Source organism: Malaclemys terrapin, chromosome 2 (genome assembly GCF_027887155.1).
Source record: "Malaclemys terrapin pileata isolate rMalTer1 chromosome 2, rMalTer1.hap1, whole genome shotgun sequence".
NCBI classification, from domain to species: Eukaryota; Metazoa; Chordata; order Testudines; family Emydidae; genus Malaclemys; species Malaclemys terrapin.
In genome coordinates this window covers 105,193,019-105,205,861 of record NC_071506.1, presented here as the reverse complement: position 1 = coordinate 105,205,861, position 12,843 = coordinate 105,193,019, and the positions used below count along the sequence as shown (strand labels likewise).

The 12,843-nt window shown below is 43.7% G+C and overlaps 1 protein-coding gene across 4 annotated transcripts in view; it reads right to left on the bottom strand.

Moving 5' to 3' along the window:
* DCDC2 (doublecortin domain containing 2) overlaps positions 1 to 12,843 on the bottom strand; it is a 127,549-nt gene that overhangs the window by 11,736 nt on the left and 102,970 nt on the right. For all 4 annotated transcript variants that reach the window (XR_008443797.1, XM_054017862.1, XM_054017860.1 and 1 more), the window contains one exon: positions 8,451 to 8,551. Coding sequence is in view for 3 of the 4 variants with exons in the window: in XM_054017862.1 (XP_053873837.1) it covers positions 8,451 to 8,551 (101 nt within the window). In the remaining variant the exon portion in view is untranslated. The remainder of the gene's footprint in view (positions 1 to 8,450; positions 8,552 to 12,843) is intronic.

The window sequence follows — 12,843 nt, the reverse complement described above, 5'->3', positions numbered from 1 at the left end:
ATTTGGTTAGTGCATGGCTGCTATTAATATATTACAGAGACCAACATCATAGAAATTCTTTTCAAGGTAGATATTTTATATGGGAAAAATACATTTTTAAATACCAAGTAGAATCCATTTTAATGTCAATTGTAATTTTGCTTTGCTGAAACCATTTCCAAATGTTTACTCAGACAATGGTCACAGACAATGAAGTAGGCAACAAAATCTTAGTGGTCATAAATAGCATGGCATGCAGATCTCATGAACACAACATCAGGCTCACTTAGCTTTGAGACAACAACCACCTTTAAAATATAACTACTATTACCCAATGAATAGTGCTTTATAGATATGTTGCATATATTCCAAAAGCAAAAACACTTTGTTCCAAATCCAGTTAGGGTTGCTAAGTGACAACATCACTTACAAAACCCAAGCACTTAAAAGCAAGGAAATAAACATTAAGGACTCGGTCTTACACTTCCCACATAATAAGTATGCTGTTCTTACTCAGTATAAAAATATGTGTTTACCATCATGAAGCCAATAACTTGAAACACTGAGCCATTTGGGTGTGTTTTTATATATGATTTTGTTATACTGATATCAGTATCTAAGCATTTAGGGCTGGATTTTCATAAATGCTCAGCCCCCACAAGTCCAATTGCAGTTAGCAGGAGCAGGAGTGCTCAGCACCACTGCAAAAAAATCAGGCTTTCAACCTCTCTTCCTCAGTTACATGGAAAAGGGATCTCTGCGCATCCCCCCTAAGCCAATAGGCCATTTTGGTAAGGAATGGAGGAAGAATCATTTTACCAGATCCTGGAGTTCTTTCACATTTGAGAAGTAGCCACATTAGTACACAAGTCAACGACATTTTTTCCTCCATCTGTTTCACTGACAGAGAATCATGTCTGTTTTTAATTAGTGACCGTTTGAGTCCGTGTTAAAACATCTACATTTCAGATTTTGTGAATCGATGTGATTTATTGGGCAGACGAAGGGACAATGAAACGTTAGACAGCTGGCAAACAATTCAAAAGGAGCTATTTTGAAGTCTCAACAAATATTTGTTTGACATTAATCATACAGCTTTCAAAAAGTATTCAACAGGCAATGAAAATTAAACCTAAACATTTGAAAGTCTGAGGATTTTTCTGGATTTTTTTCGGTGGGTGGGGGGGGGGTTGGGAGCACACTAGAAAGGGGAAATCAAAATCAATTTTATAATAGGACTGTAGCTGCGATCTTAACTTTGGAGAAGTTACCACCTCTCAATAATAAAATCACATGCGCACACAAATCCAGGGCTGGAATCCTTGTCAAACAGCTTTAAAAAAAAAAAAAAAAAAAAAAAAAAATCACAGGCCTCTACCACCTGAGCCAACAGAAAATCTGTTCTAAGCAGCAACCAATCAAAAGACAGTTACATGTTCTCTCTCTCTCAAGTCCTGAGGGTATAAGTCAATGGATCTGAAAAAAACAAACAGCAAGAGAAGAAAGAACCCTTTATTAGACACTGACCTGCCCAGTAATCAGTAAACAGAAGATCTAAGTGGTGGTTTTTATTTGAACACATCATCGCTTGTTCTAATTAATTTTGAGGCTCGTGCATGATCTCTTGCCTGTAATCTTTCTAAATGCCATTTTGAGAAGCTTGCTGATTTTATAGGACAGGAAGGAACTGATGTAATATGAATTTTTTTCTCATGAAAAGATCTGGCCTTTATAATCGAGGGATGTCTCAGTCTTAAAACAGGTTGGCAGCTCTGAATCAACGCAAACGTAACTGTTTTTGCCTTTGGCAACGGGGAGAGAAATTTTGCATACTCTTCACCAGGGTGAAATTCAGGTCTTCATCCCAAAACTTCTGCTTTATATCTAAAACAGTGAATGAAAGGTGCAATGCTTCTATCACTTATGACATACTCTGACTACACAAGCGATACTTCAGTGAGTTAAGACTTTCAGGTCCCATCACATCTCCAGAAAATGTAAAGTCATCGGTGGCATCAAGAGAGCATTAATAAAAAGCCAAATCTGTATTTGCAAAGCAGGTTGGTTGGGTAGCAAAGATTCCAACTCTGTTAGCATCCAACATAGTCACCTCATGAAACCTTTACAATGATGTGGGAGGAGCAGGGGAGAACAAAGTGCACACACATCAGGGAAATCTTTTGGATGTGTTCCCAATTATTTACATTTAAATTAAGCCAGTGTCTGTATCACCGCTACCACATTTTACACATAGGAGCTACCAAAAAACTGTAACATCCCAATCAGATTTTTTTATATTATTTTTAAAGTGCAGGTAGAGTCTCCCAGGCCCATATCCTCTTAGGTATTTAGGCATCTAAGACCCATTGATTTCAATAGGAGTTCAGCACCTAAATACATTTGAGTATCTGGTCCCCAGCTCCTACTTCCACTTCCTGGCTTAAAACTGGAGCTGGAGTCACTTGCTGGGGACACTGCCTAATTTACGAGAGCACAAAAGAGTAACTGGCAGCATCTCCTGGTTCCTATCTTGGGACACTACAACAGTTAATTTGATATACTGCCTAGTTCCCACTGTTTTACCTCCTCTAAGAGCCAGATTCTTTCTGCTTATGGAAAGGAAAAAAAAATAGGGGAGATTTCCTTTACTGTTTTTAACAAAACATTGTATTAGTATGTTTTAAATATATCAAATAATAGCAGCATTAAAATATGAAGAGGGTTTATCTAAACTCTTCTGTCAGAAAGTTAACAGTAATAATAATAATAATAATAGGGACATTTAAAACACCACCCGCGTGTTCACACATTAGATTAGTATTTCAAGTTTACCTGACGAAGCCCCTACTATTTTGTTCCCCATCACTGAGAAGTGAAAACACTATAAACTGTTTTTCCCACCCCTTTGTCCAACTGATTTCATAGCATGTCCCCAACTCCCACTGACATTGGCATAGTGATGCAAACAGAGAAGTGTGAAGCTGGAGAAAGCCTGTATTCCACACAAAGCCACCGTGCATTTTGTATTTGGAACCTCCACTCTTGGCTTCGAATGTAAAACAGAGGAGATGTGCCGTTTAAGGGAAACACTGTTTTTTCCTACTTGATTTTCAATTACCACTGGCATCTAGCCTACAATAAAATAAAGGCAGCCATTTTAATGCACTCATCTGGAAGTCAACATTTTGCAGCACAGTATATAAGCGTGCATCTAGCTGATCTCACACTACATTTAGTCAATGGCTAATCTGGCATTTGTTCAACTGTATGCTATAAATGGTAAAACAGAGAAGAAGGCTCAAGTAAACAGCATCTTAACCACTTCATTTCTGGTGGCTGGAGAACATGGTGGCGTTATCTGAAGTCCCAGCATTCTAATGAAAAGTTGGTGCATATATAGTAGCGTCCCATGCATAAAGGACAGTACTGGTGGTGCATTTTGTCCCATATTCCTGGTACATAAGGCAACAGTGCAGCAGCCAAGGTGAACAGAAAACCTTTCCAGCGCAGTTTAAAACTGTTGAAGATGATCAATAAGGGTCTAACCCTGCAAGGTGATGAGTGCTTCCAAGTGGTGCTGAATGCCTTGGTTTGGGAGCATTGGGATCTGAGACGTACCTAGTCCCTTGCAATATTGGGCCCTAAGAGAATATACATATTGTTTTAAAGTTACAAATACATCCACTGACGTTTGATCAGAGGCGAAGAGTGGGGAGTGTGAATTTTGGCTTTTTCCTTGTAAAGTATGGAATCAGAAGATTCTTCATGGGTGGTGTATGTGCGTGGGGGGAGGGAATGGGGGGGGGGGGGGAAGGATACTAGTTATCAAATGTGATGCCAATTTCCAGCCCAAGTTGGTAGTGACTGAAAGTTGTTCGCATCTGATGGCTGTACGGTGACCTTTGCAAAGGTCTCAAACAGGTTCCTTGTGTTACAAAAGTCATCAGCATGATTAACACTTGTTGGCAACCTCAGCAGACAGACCACATGCTAAACTGGCAATGGAGAATAAACTATTCTTTCATCCCTAAAGAAGGGCCCCATCAGGTTGTGCTGAGGCACACTGGCAGGACTGTATGCAAAAGCTTGCAGAGCTGCTGCTTGTGCTGTACCAGTATAGGGGATAAGTAAGATTTCAATCTTCAGTGCTGTCAAGTTGGCACCTTTCACAAGCAATAAATTCAACATGAACATTAGAACAAGACAGTTCCTGATGACTGAATGCATTGCTGTCAAACACTCCAAAATGCCCATAGGAAGCCTCTGTGGAAGTCAGTAAATGGAATGATGATCTCACTAATTTACTATTAGCAAGCCAAGACCAAGACAGGATAATTCAGGCTGCCACAAGAAACACAGATGAACTAGACGGGACATGAGGCGTTGTTCTATCCTAACAGTAGTATTCACAGCGGCCTAACTCTATCACAAAGGCTGCTTCTCTCTCAACAATGATAGATACAACTAACAGGGAGGCTGATGGTGGCCCAGGTGAAACTCTCGAGGCTGTGGCAGGGTATTTTCAGTGGAAGGACCTTGGCTGTGGAATTCCTTACATCAGACAGCAGGATGAAGCAAACTCTTGCTACTTTTAGAGCATAATATAGAATTCATGCCTCTCGGAGACCTTTCCTCAGTAACAATGGCAGCAGGATAGTCCAGCAATGCTTCCAGCAGAAAATCACCAGGAGTGACCCCACTTACAAAAGCAGCACAAAACAAAGGAGGTGTGGCGAGTCTGTTCCTTTTTCTGATAGAAACGATGCTGTTCTTAATATTCTCTGTGGCAGCTAGGTATTTTGGTATACTAGCAATGCCTATACTGAAATTACTACACTGTATAACATAAATCCTCCATTTATCTTCCCCAAAACACCTTTACCTTTTTGTACACTGTGTTTGAGAATTAATCAAAAGGCCTAGTGTTCTTTTATCTGAGTCAAACAAAATTTAGAAAATTAGCCTCTAGATAAGTAAGCACAACCAGACCAGGCTTTCTGACAGAACTGGTTACATAATGATAACAATAAAGATTCACAAATATGTGTTAATAAGTGGTTTGATTTCACTCCTCTGTTTGTAGGTTCATACTAATCATTATTCTTGGGCATTGAAATGACAATCAGATATTATTAAAAATGGTTGACTCCCAAAACATGCAGAGATAATTGTTAGTCTGAAACCCCTACCAAGTCAATGTTATTCATTATTCTCCAGCAAAGATTAGAAATACTATGTTAGGTGGCTAATCAAAGGAGGGCAAACATATCAAAGACAAACAGTCCCTTATGCTAAAAACTACAGATGTTGATTAATCGCGGTTAACTCACATGATTAACTAAAAAAAGTTATTCGTGATTAATCGCAGTTTTAATCGCTCTGTTAAACAATAGAATACCAATTGAAATTTATTAAATATTTTGGACGTTTTTCTACATTTTCAAATATTGATTTCAATTTTACAACATAGATACAAAATGTGCAGTACTCACTTTATTTTTATTACAAATATTTGCACTGTACAAATGATAAACAAAAGAAATTATATTTAATTCACCTCATACCAGTACCATAGTACAATCTCTTTATCATGAAAGCGCAACTTACTAATGTACATTTTCTAACATAACTGAACTCAAAACCATGTAAAACTTCAGAACCTACAGGTCCACTCAGTCTTACTTCTTGTTCAGCCAATCGCTAAAAGAAACAAGTTTGTTTACCTTTACAGGAGATAATGCTGCCCGCTTCTTATTTACGTCACCTGAAAGTGAGAACAGACGTTTGCATGGCACTTTTGTAGCTGGAATTGCAAGGTATTTACGTGCCAGATATTCTAAACATTTGTATGCCCCTTCATGCTTTGTCCACCATTCCAGAGAACATGCTTCCATGCTGATGACGCTCATTAAAAAAATAATGCGTTAATTAAATTTGTGACTGAACTTCTTGGCGGAGAAGTGTCCCCTGCTCTGTTTTACCCATATTCTGCCATATATTTCATGTTATAGCAGTCTTGGATGATGATCCAACACATGTTGTTTGTTTTAAGAACACTTTCACTGAAAATTTGATAAAACACAAAGAAGGTACTAATGTGAGATTTCTAAAAATAGCTACAGCACTCGACCAAAGGTTTTAGAATCTGAAGTACCTTCCAAAATCTGATCAGGACAGGGTGTGGAGCATGCTTTCAGAAGTCTTAAAAGAGCAACATTCCCATGCGGAAACTACAGAACCCAAACTACCAAAAAAGAAAATCAATCTTCTGCCAGTGACATCTGACTCAAATGATGAAAATGAACATGCGTCAGTCTGCACTGCTTTGGATCGTTATCAAGCAGAACCCATCAGCATGGAAGCATGTCCTCTGAAATGGTGGTTGAAGCATGAGGGGACATATGAATCTTTAGCACATCTGGCACGTAAATATCTTGCGACGCCAGCTACAACAGTGCCATGAGAATGCCTGTTTTCATTTTCAGGTGACACTGTAAACCATAAGTGGGCAGCATTATCTCCTGTAAATGTAAACAAACTTGTTTGTCTCAGTGATTGGCTGAACAAAAAAGTAGGTCTGAGTGGACTTGTGGGCTCTAAAGTTTTACATTGTTTTATTTTTGAATGCAGGTTTTTTTGTACGTAATTCTACATTTGTAAGTTCAACTTTTATGATAAAGAGATTCACTACAGTACTTAGGGGAACTGAAAAATACTATTTTATTTACTGTACAAATATTTATAATAAAAATATAAAGTGAGCACAGTACACTTTGTATTATGTGTTGTAATTGAAATCAATATATTTGAAAATGTGGAAAATGTGGAAAACATCCTAATATTTATATAAATAGTATTCTATTGTTTAACAGCGTTATTAATCGCCCCTTTATACTGCTCCGCTGGCACAGAGGGACCGGAACCCAGGTGGATATACACACTAAGGAATCCTTCTGACAATGCAGGGCTCCACCTGCTAGCAAAAGGCTGGAACAGCCCAATTCTGCCTTTCTTCAGCAATATGGTGAAAAGCATTATGGCTAGAACATACTGTGGTCTGGATAGTCTAGGCTAGTGGTCTATAGGTGTCTTAATCAAGATCACTGTAACGTAGAACAACCTCTGTAGTTTTTGTGGGTGAGCCAGAGGAATAGATTTGGGAGTTTAGGGAAGGATTGAAGTGTTATATTAAGAGAGTAATAGTGGGAGAGTTGAGGGCTTAAGAAAGGGGGAGGGGAGAGAGACTGAAAACATGGAGGAAGAGAACACAATGCAAGGAAAAATGAAGAAGATGAAGGAAGAGAAAAAGGATACCAAAGACATGCAAGAGAAAGAAAAGTAGGGCTAAGGAAGGGAAAGGAGGAAGAACAAATGCAAGGGAGACATAAATTACAGTTAAAAAAATGTTGAATGTCAAAATATTACACAGGAGTGATTGTTTTGTCTTTTGAAATATACCAGATGGTATCAAATGGCAGGTACTTCCCAAGAAGCTTTCCGGAGTGGGTGGGTGGAGACCAGCAGATCCCCTTTATTCACCCTTCCTCAGTCTTAGTAAACTACTGAAGTTTTCTAGGCATCTTGAGGGATGGTCTACACTTTAAAACTCTTTTTTGCTGGTACAGCTTATTCCCTTTGGGAACTAGTTTAAGCTATGCCAGCGAAATAACCCCTTTCCAGTATCAGCTGCTTCTCCACTAGTGGGGTTGCTTGTAAAACTCTACCAGTACAGCTCTACTGGCAAACCCTTTCAAATGTAGACAAGGTGCAAATAAGGAGATTGGGGGCACAGTTTCTGGAAACAATACTGTGATACTTCACCTCAGGACAGGGGCTTCTTTTTACAGTAAACATTGTCTGAAGACTCAGGGGGTATTTGAATAGATTTTGGGAGTGCAAGGACTTTGCACTGACACAAAGGAAACTATGATGGGGTCGTGTGCCCTCTTAGGGGCAGTGGTGCCTAGTGGTCAACCCATCCCACCATGTTATTTGGCCCATTAAGGTTTTAAAGGGCCTATTTTTATATATATGAATAAAAGAGACCTGGGGGTTATTGATAGAGAAGACAGTCAGGGATGGGGTTGTCTCCTGAACCATGATGAAGCAGCAGAGTGGGGTGACCAGGATAACTAACAAAGTAAGTCACCTTTTACAGAAAGATTTAATAAATTAGACCCCACAAAGAGGTCTAACCTAAGTCTGGTAATTGGTTAAAAGAACATGTGCAGGCAGGGCCACAAGGGAACATGCTGGAGAGGCTCATCTCTTGACAGGAACAAATAACTGGGACTCAAAAAGCATTCAAGAAAAGGGAATGTATTCAAAAGCAGTGCAACCTTGTACACAATGCTGTACCAATGAACCCTGTAAAAAAAAAAAAAAATGCAGCAGGCATCAAGGGAAGCGGCAAAAGAAAAACACAAGATTTGTTTTCCACATTAGTCATTTGTTCAAAGCTTAAAGATTACCTGATCTACTGGAACCTCTACTTGAGTGTCTTCATCTTCCTGGATTTCCGTTGCCCCCCACGTTTCAGACCGTTTTTCACCAGCTTTGTAAATACCTTCATCTACAACCAGAAAGAAAGACGTAAAGACCAACTGTGACACTGTGTGGAACAACAACTGAACTGCACCTAAATTCTGCTTCTAAGAATAGCTTTCAAAGCTCACATACCATTTCCAGTGCAGACCTTTTAATGGATTTTAAATGTCTCATTATGTTCAATTTTGTTTCCTTTGTTTCTAATTACAGTTAAACACATGCTACATTATGTAGGGGAGGAAGGATAAAGAGAGAGAGATCTGAACAAACACCCTGCATCTGAACTCCCCTCAACTCTGGGGAAGCTCAGATGTGAACCTGATCTTCACAACACAGAGCTATCACATTACATATAAACAATAGAATATGCATATAGATTCAAAATTATGATATTAGCTCATGATAAATGAGCTAATATTTCCAGTGCTAAGAAAAACATCACAAGCTCAGAAGAAAAAATAAATGTGGTGAGTTGTTGCAGCTGTGATATTACAATTTAGAATTTACAAAGATAACCAGGGGAATCAACCGCAGTTCCCCGTTCATAGCCTAAACAATAGAAGAAACTCTACAGTTCTGTTATGCAAAGGCACTGAGCGAGCCTGCCCAGGACCGAGGAGAGGGTTGTTTTAGGTCAGCAAGACTAATAGGTCCACAAGCAGATAGTCGATTCCCAACCTCATTCTAGTTCACATCTGGTTTACACTAGTCTTCATTTTATTTGATTCATTTGTTATTGTACTCTGCAAGAAACTTCCAAATGCCTTAGCCAGGCAAATTTTTTGTACCAGAAAACTGGGAAGGAAAAACTGGAATGACAGGTATAGTTTGTAGCCTCAAAGAGTAATAAGGGTTTAAAAACAGAAAAAGCAGTTAGTTACCTTTCATAACTGTTGTTCTTCGAGATGTGTTGCTCATGTCCATTCCGTGCTAGGTGTGTGCATGCCACATGCACTGTTGCCAGAGATTTTTCCCTTAGTGGTATCTGTTGGGCTGGCTCTGGCACCCTCTGGAGCCGCATGTGTATGCACCGATATAAGAAGCACCAATGGCCCTATGCCATCTCAGTTCCTTCTTGCCAGTAACTCTGACAGAGGGGGAGGAGAGTGGGTCATGAAACGGACAGGACCAACACATCTCAAAGAACAAGAGTTTTGAAAGGTAGGTAACTGTTTTTTCTTCTTCAAGTGCTTGCTCATGTCCATTTCAAGAAGTACCCCAGGAAGTGGGCTCAAAGTTCATGAATGTGCTGACTGCAACACTCTTCTCCCAAAATTGGCATCGTCTTGGGCCAGGGGCGCCAGAATGGGGGAGGCCAGGGGACCATGGCCCTCCCACTTTTGAAAGTGGACGGGCCTGGCTCATCCACTTTTCATCATGGGCCTGCCTCCCAGTGCCTCCTCTTCCTCCCCAAAGCTGGAACCTGGCCCGGGGAGCTATGGGGAGCTGCAGGCCCTCCATCTGCCCAGGGCAGGGGGGACAAGAGCAGCCCCCAGCCTGTGTCCCCACCACTCAGGCCCCCCGTCCAGGGCAGGTATAGGGTCCGTGACTCCCCACAGCTGCTCAGGCAGCTCTTACCATGGCCCAGCTGTGGATCTTCAGCCTCTGAGGACCCACCTCCAGGCTAGGCTGGAAGCCGGAGCTGGGTCAGAGTAACATCCTCATGGGCAACTGTGGAAAGCTATGGACCCTCCACCTGCCCTGGGTGGTAGGCCTGGGGGCTGGAGAGACAGGCCGGGAGCTGCTCTTGGCCCTCCCCACCCTGGGCAGGTGAAGGGGCCCGAGAGACCTTGTGCCCCCCCACTTTTAGGAAGAATCCGTCGCCCTTACCTTGGGCCTGTTGGGTGATGGTGTAGTGGGACGTGAAGGTATGGGGGCTCTGCAGATGTCCTGAATTGGTACCTGTGCGAGGAATGCTGCTGATGGAGCCTGGGCTCTTGTGGAATGAATGGTCACGATGGCTGGAGGTGGGATGGTCGCCTGCTCATAGCAAGCCTGAATACAGGCAGTTATCCAGGATGAGAAATTTTTTGGGTTGACACAAGTAGCCCTCACATCGTTTCCGCTATTGCTACAAAGAGCTGTGTGGATTTCTGGAAGGGCTTAGTCCTCTCAATACAAAAGGCAAGGGCCCGCCTAATGTCCAACACATGAAGCCGTCATTCCTAAGAGCTTTTGGGAAGAAGACACCTTGTTGTTGTGGAATTGTGCCATCACCCTTGGCAGGAAGCTGAATGGGGGCGCAGTTGAACCTTGTCCTTGGAGAAAAATGTGTAAGGTGATTCTGACATAAGGGCCTTGATCTGAGTGACCCTTCTAGCCAAGGTGATCGCCACCAGGAAGGCGACCTTCCAGGAGAAAAGTAGTAGGAAGCATGATGCTAACAGCTTGAAGGAGGGCCCATAAGTCTCAACAGGACCAGGTTTAAGTCCCGTGGGAGGCGGGGGGGGGTTAGTTGGTTTGCGAACCTGAGGATAGAGTCCTTCCAACCCCTTGAGAAACTAGGGTGTCATTTCATGGGAGAACACTGATCTGCCATTCTCTGGAGAGTGGAAGGCGGAGATGGCTACCAAATGAACCTTAATAGATGAGAATGCCAGACCCTGGTGCTTTAGGTGGAGCAAACAGTCCAAGATAGACTGAAGAGAAGATAGAGATGGAGAGAGATTCCGTCCGGAGCCCACCAAGTGAAACGTTTCAACTTGGCCAAGTAGGTAGCACTGATGGAAGGCTTTCTACTACCTAGAAAGACTTGTCAAACCTGTTCCAAGCAGGCCTGTTCTTCAGGGTTCAGCTATGCAGCATCCATGCAGTTAGGTGCAGGAAGGCAAGGTTTGGGTGAAGCAACCGGCTGTGGTCTTGTGAAATCAAGTCTGGGCGGAATGGAGCTGCCACCGAGAGGTCCAGAATTGTGCCAAATCAATGCTGGCATGGTCATGCTGGTGCTATCAGGATAATTCTTGCCTTGTCTCATTTGATTTTCAGAAGAACCTTGTGAAGCAAGAGGATCGGAGGAAAGGCATACAGTAGGCAGCAGTGGCATTGGAATCGGGAGAGGGAGGGCCAGGGTCCTCCCACTTTTAGAAAGTAGGGGGCCTAGCTAGTCTACTTTTCGCAGGGGCGGACCCCGCCCCCTTCCTCTCCTCCTCTTCTCCCCAAGGCCCCGGGGCAGGCCAGCATAAAGTCCAGCCGGGGAACTCAGGCAGTTGTTGGGAGCTATGGATGACCCTCCACCTGCCCGGGGTACAGGAGGGCTGAGAGAAGCTCCCGGCCTGTGTCCCTGTCTGGCCAAGGGCAGGTGGAGGGTCCGCAACTCCGCGCAGACTCCCCACAGCTGCGCACGTGCCTCTCCCCGACCCAGCTCTAGCCAGGTGGAGCGGGGGAGAAGCCTCAGAGCTGCAGCCCAACCACGGTAAGAGCTGTGCGGTCAGCTGTGAGGAGCACAGACCCTCCACCTGCCCTGGGCAGAGTGCCCGGGGGGCAGGGGCAGAGGCCGGGGGCTGCTCGGGCCCTCCACCCAGGGCAGGTGGAAGGTCCACCGCAGCTCCCCACAGCTGCCCGCATGGTTCTTACCATGGCTGGGCTGCGGCTCTGAGCCCCTCCCCCTCGCCTCAGCCGGAGCCAGGTCAGGGAGAGTTGCATGCGCAGCTGTGGGGGGTCTTGGGTCCCTCCACCTGCCCTGGATGGGGAGCTAAGGGGAGGTTGGGTAGACGATTGCTTTCAGGCCCTTCCCCGGCCCTGCTCCAGCTTCCAGTAGAGAATGGAGTTTCCAGCTTGGCCAGGGCCTGGGGAGGCGGGGGGGGCCCAGCCCCCACACTTTTGGTAGGGCTCTGGTGCCCTTGGTAGGTAGTCTGCCCACAAGAGCAGGAAGGCATCGGAGAGGGAGCCTAGGCTGTGCCCAAGCAGTGAACAGAACTAATGGCATTTTCTGTTCTGCCTGGTGGCAAACAGGTCCACCTAGGGAGGCCCCACTTTTGGAAGATGACACTGACAACCTCCAGGGAAGAGAGAAGTCATGGTGAGAGGAGAAGAACCTGCTGAGGTAATCCGCCAATACGTTCCAGGCTCCCAGGCAATGAGACGCCTGGAGTCTCTCACACAGAAAGAGAGGCTGCTGAGGCTTGAAGTTCACTGCAGACACCACCAGGGATCCCCAGGGTGGGGTAGAGGAGCGAGTACAGGTAATCAAATCCACTTGGCTGGCACATAATACTTTCTCTGCCCTCTTTGAAGTGGGGATCAAAGAAGAAGAGGTTTGCCATAGGGCCTTGACTGGCCCCATCACCACCTCATTGATGAGCAGGGCCCCTTGGACGG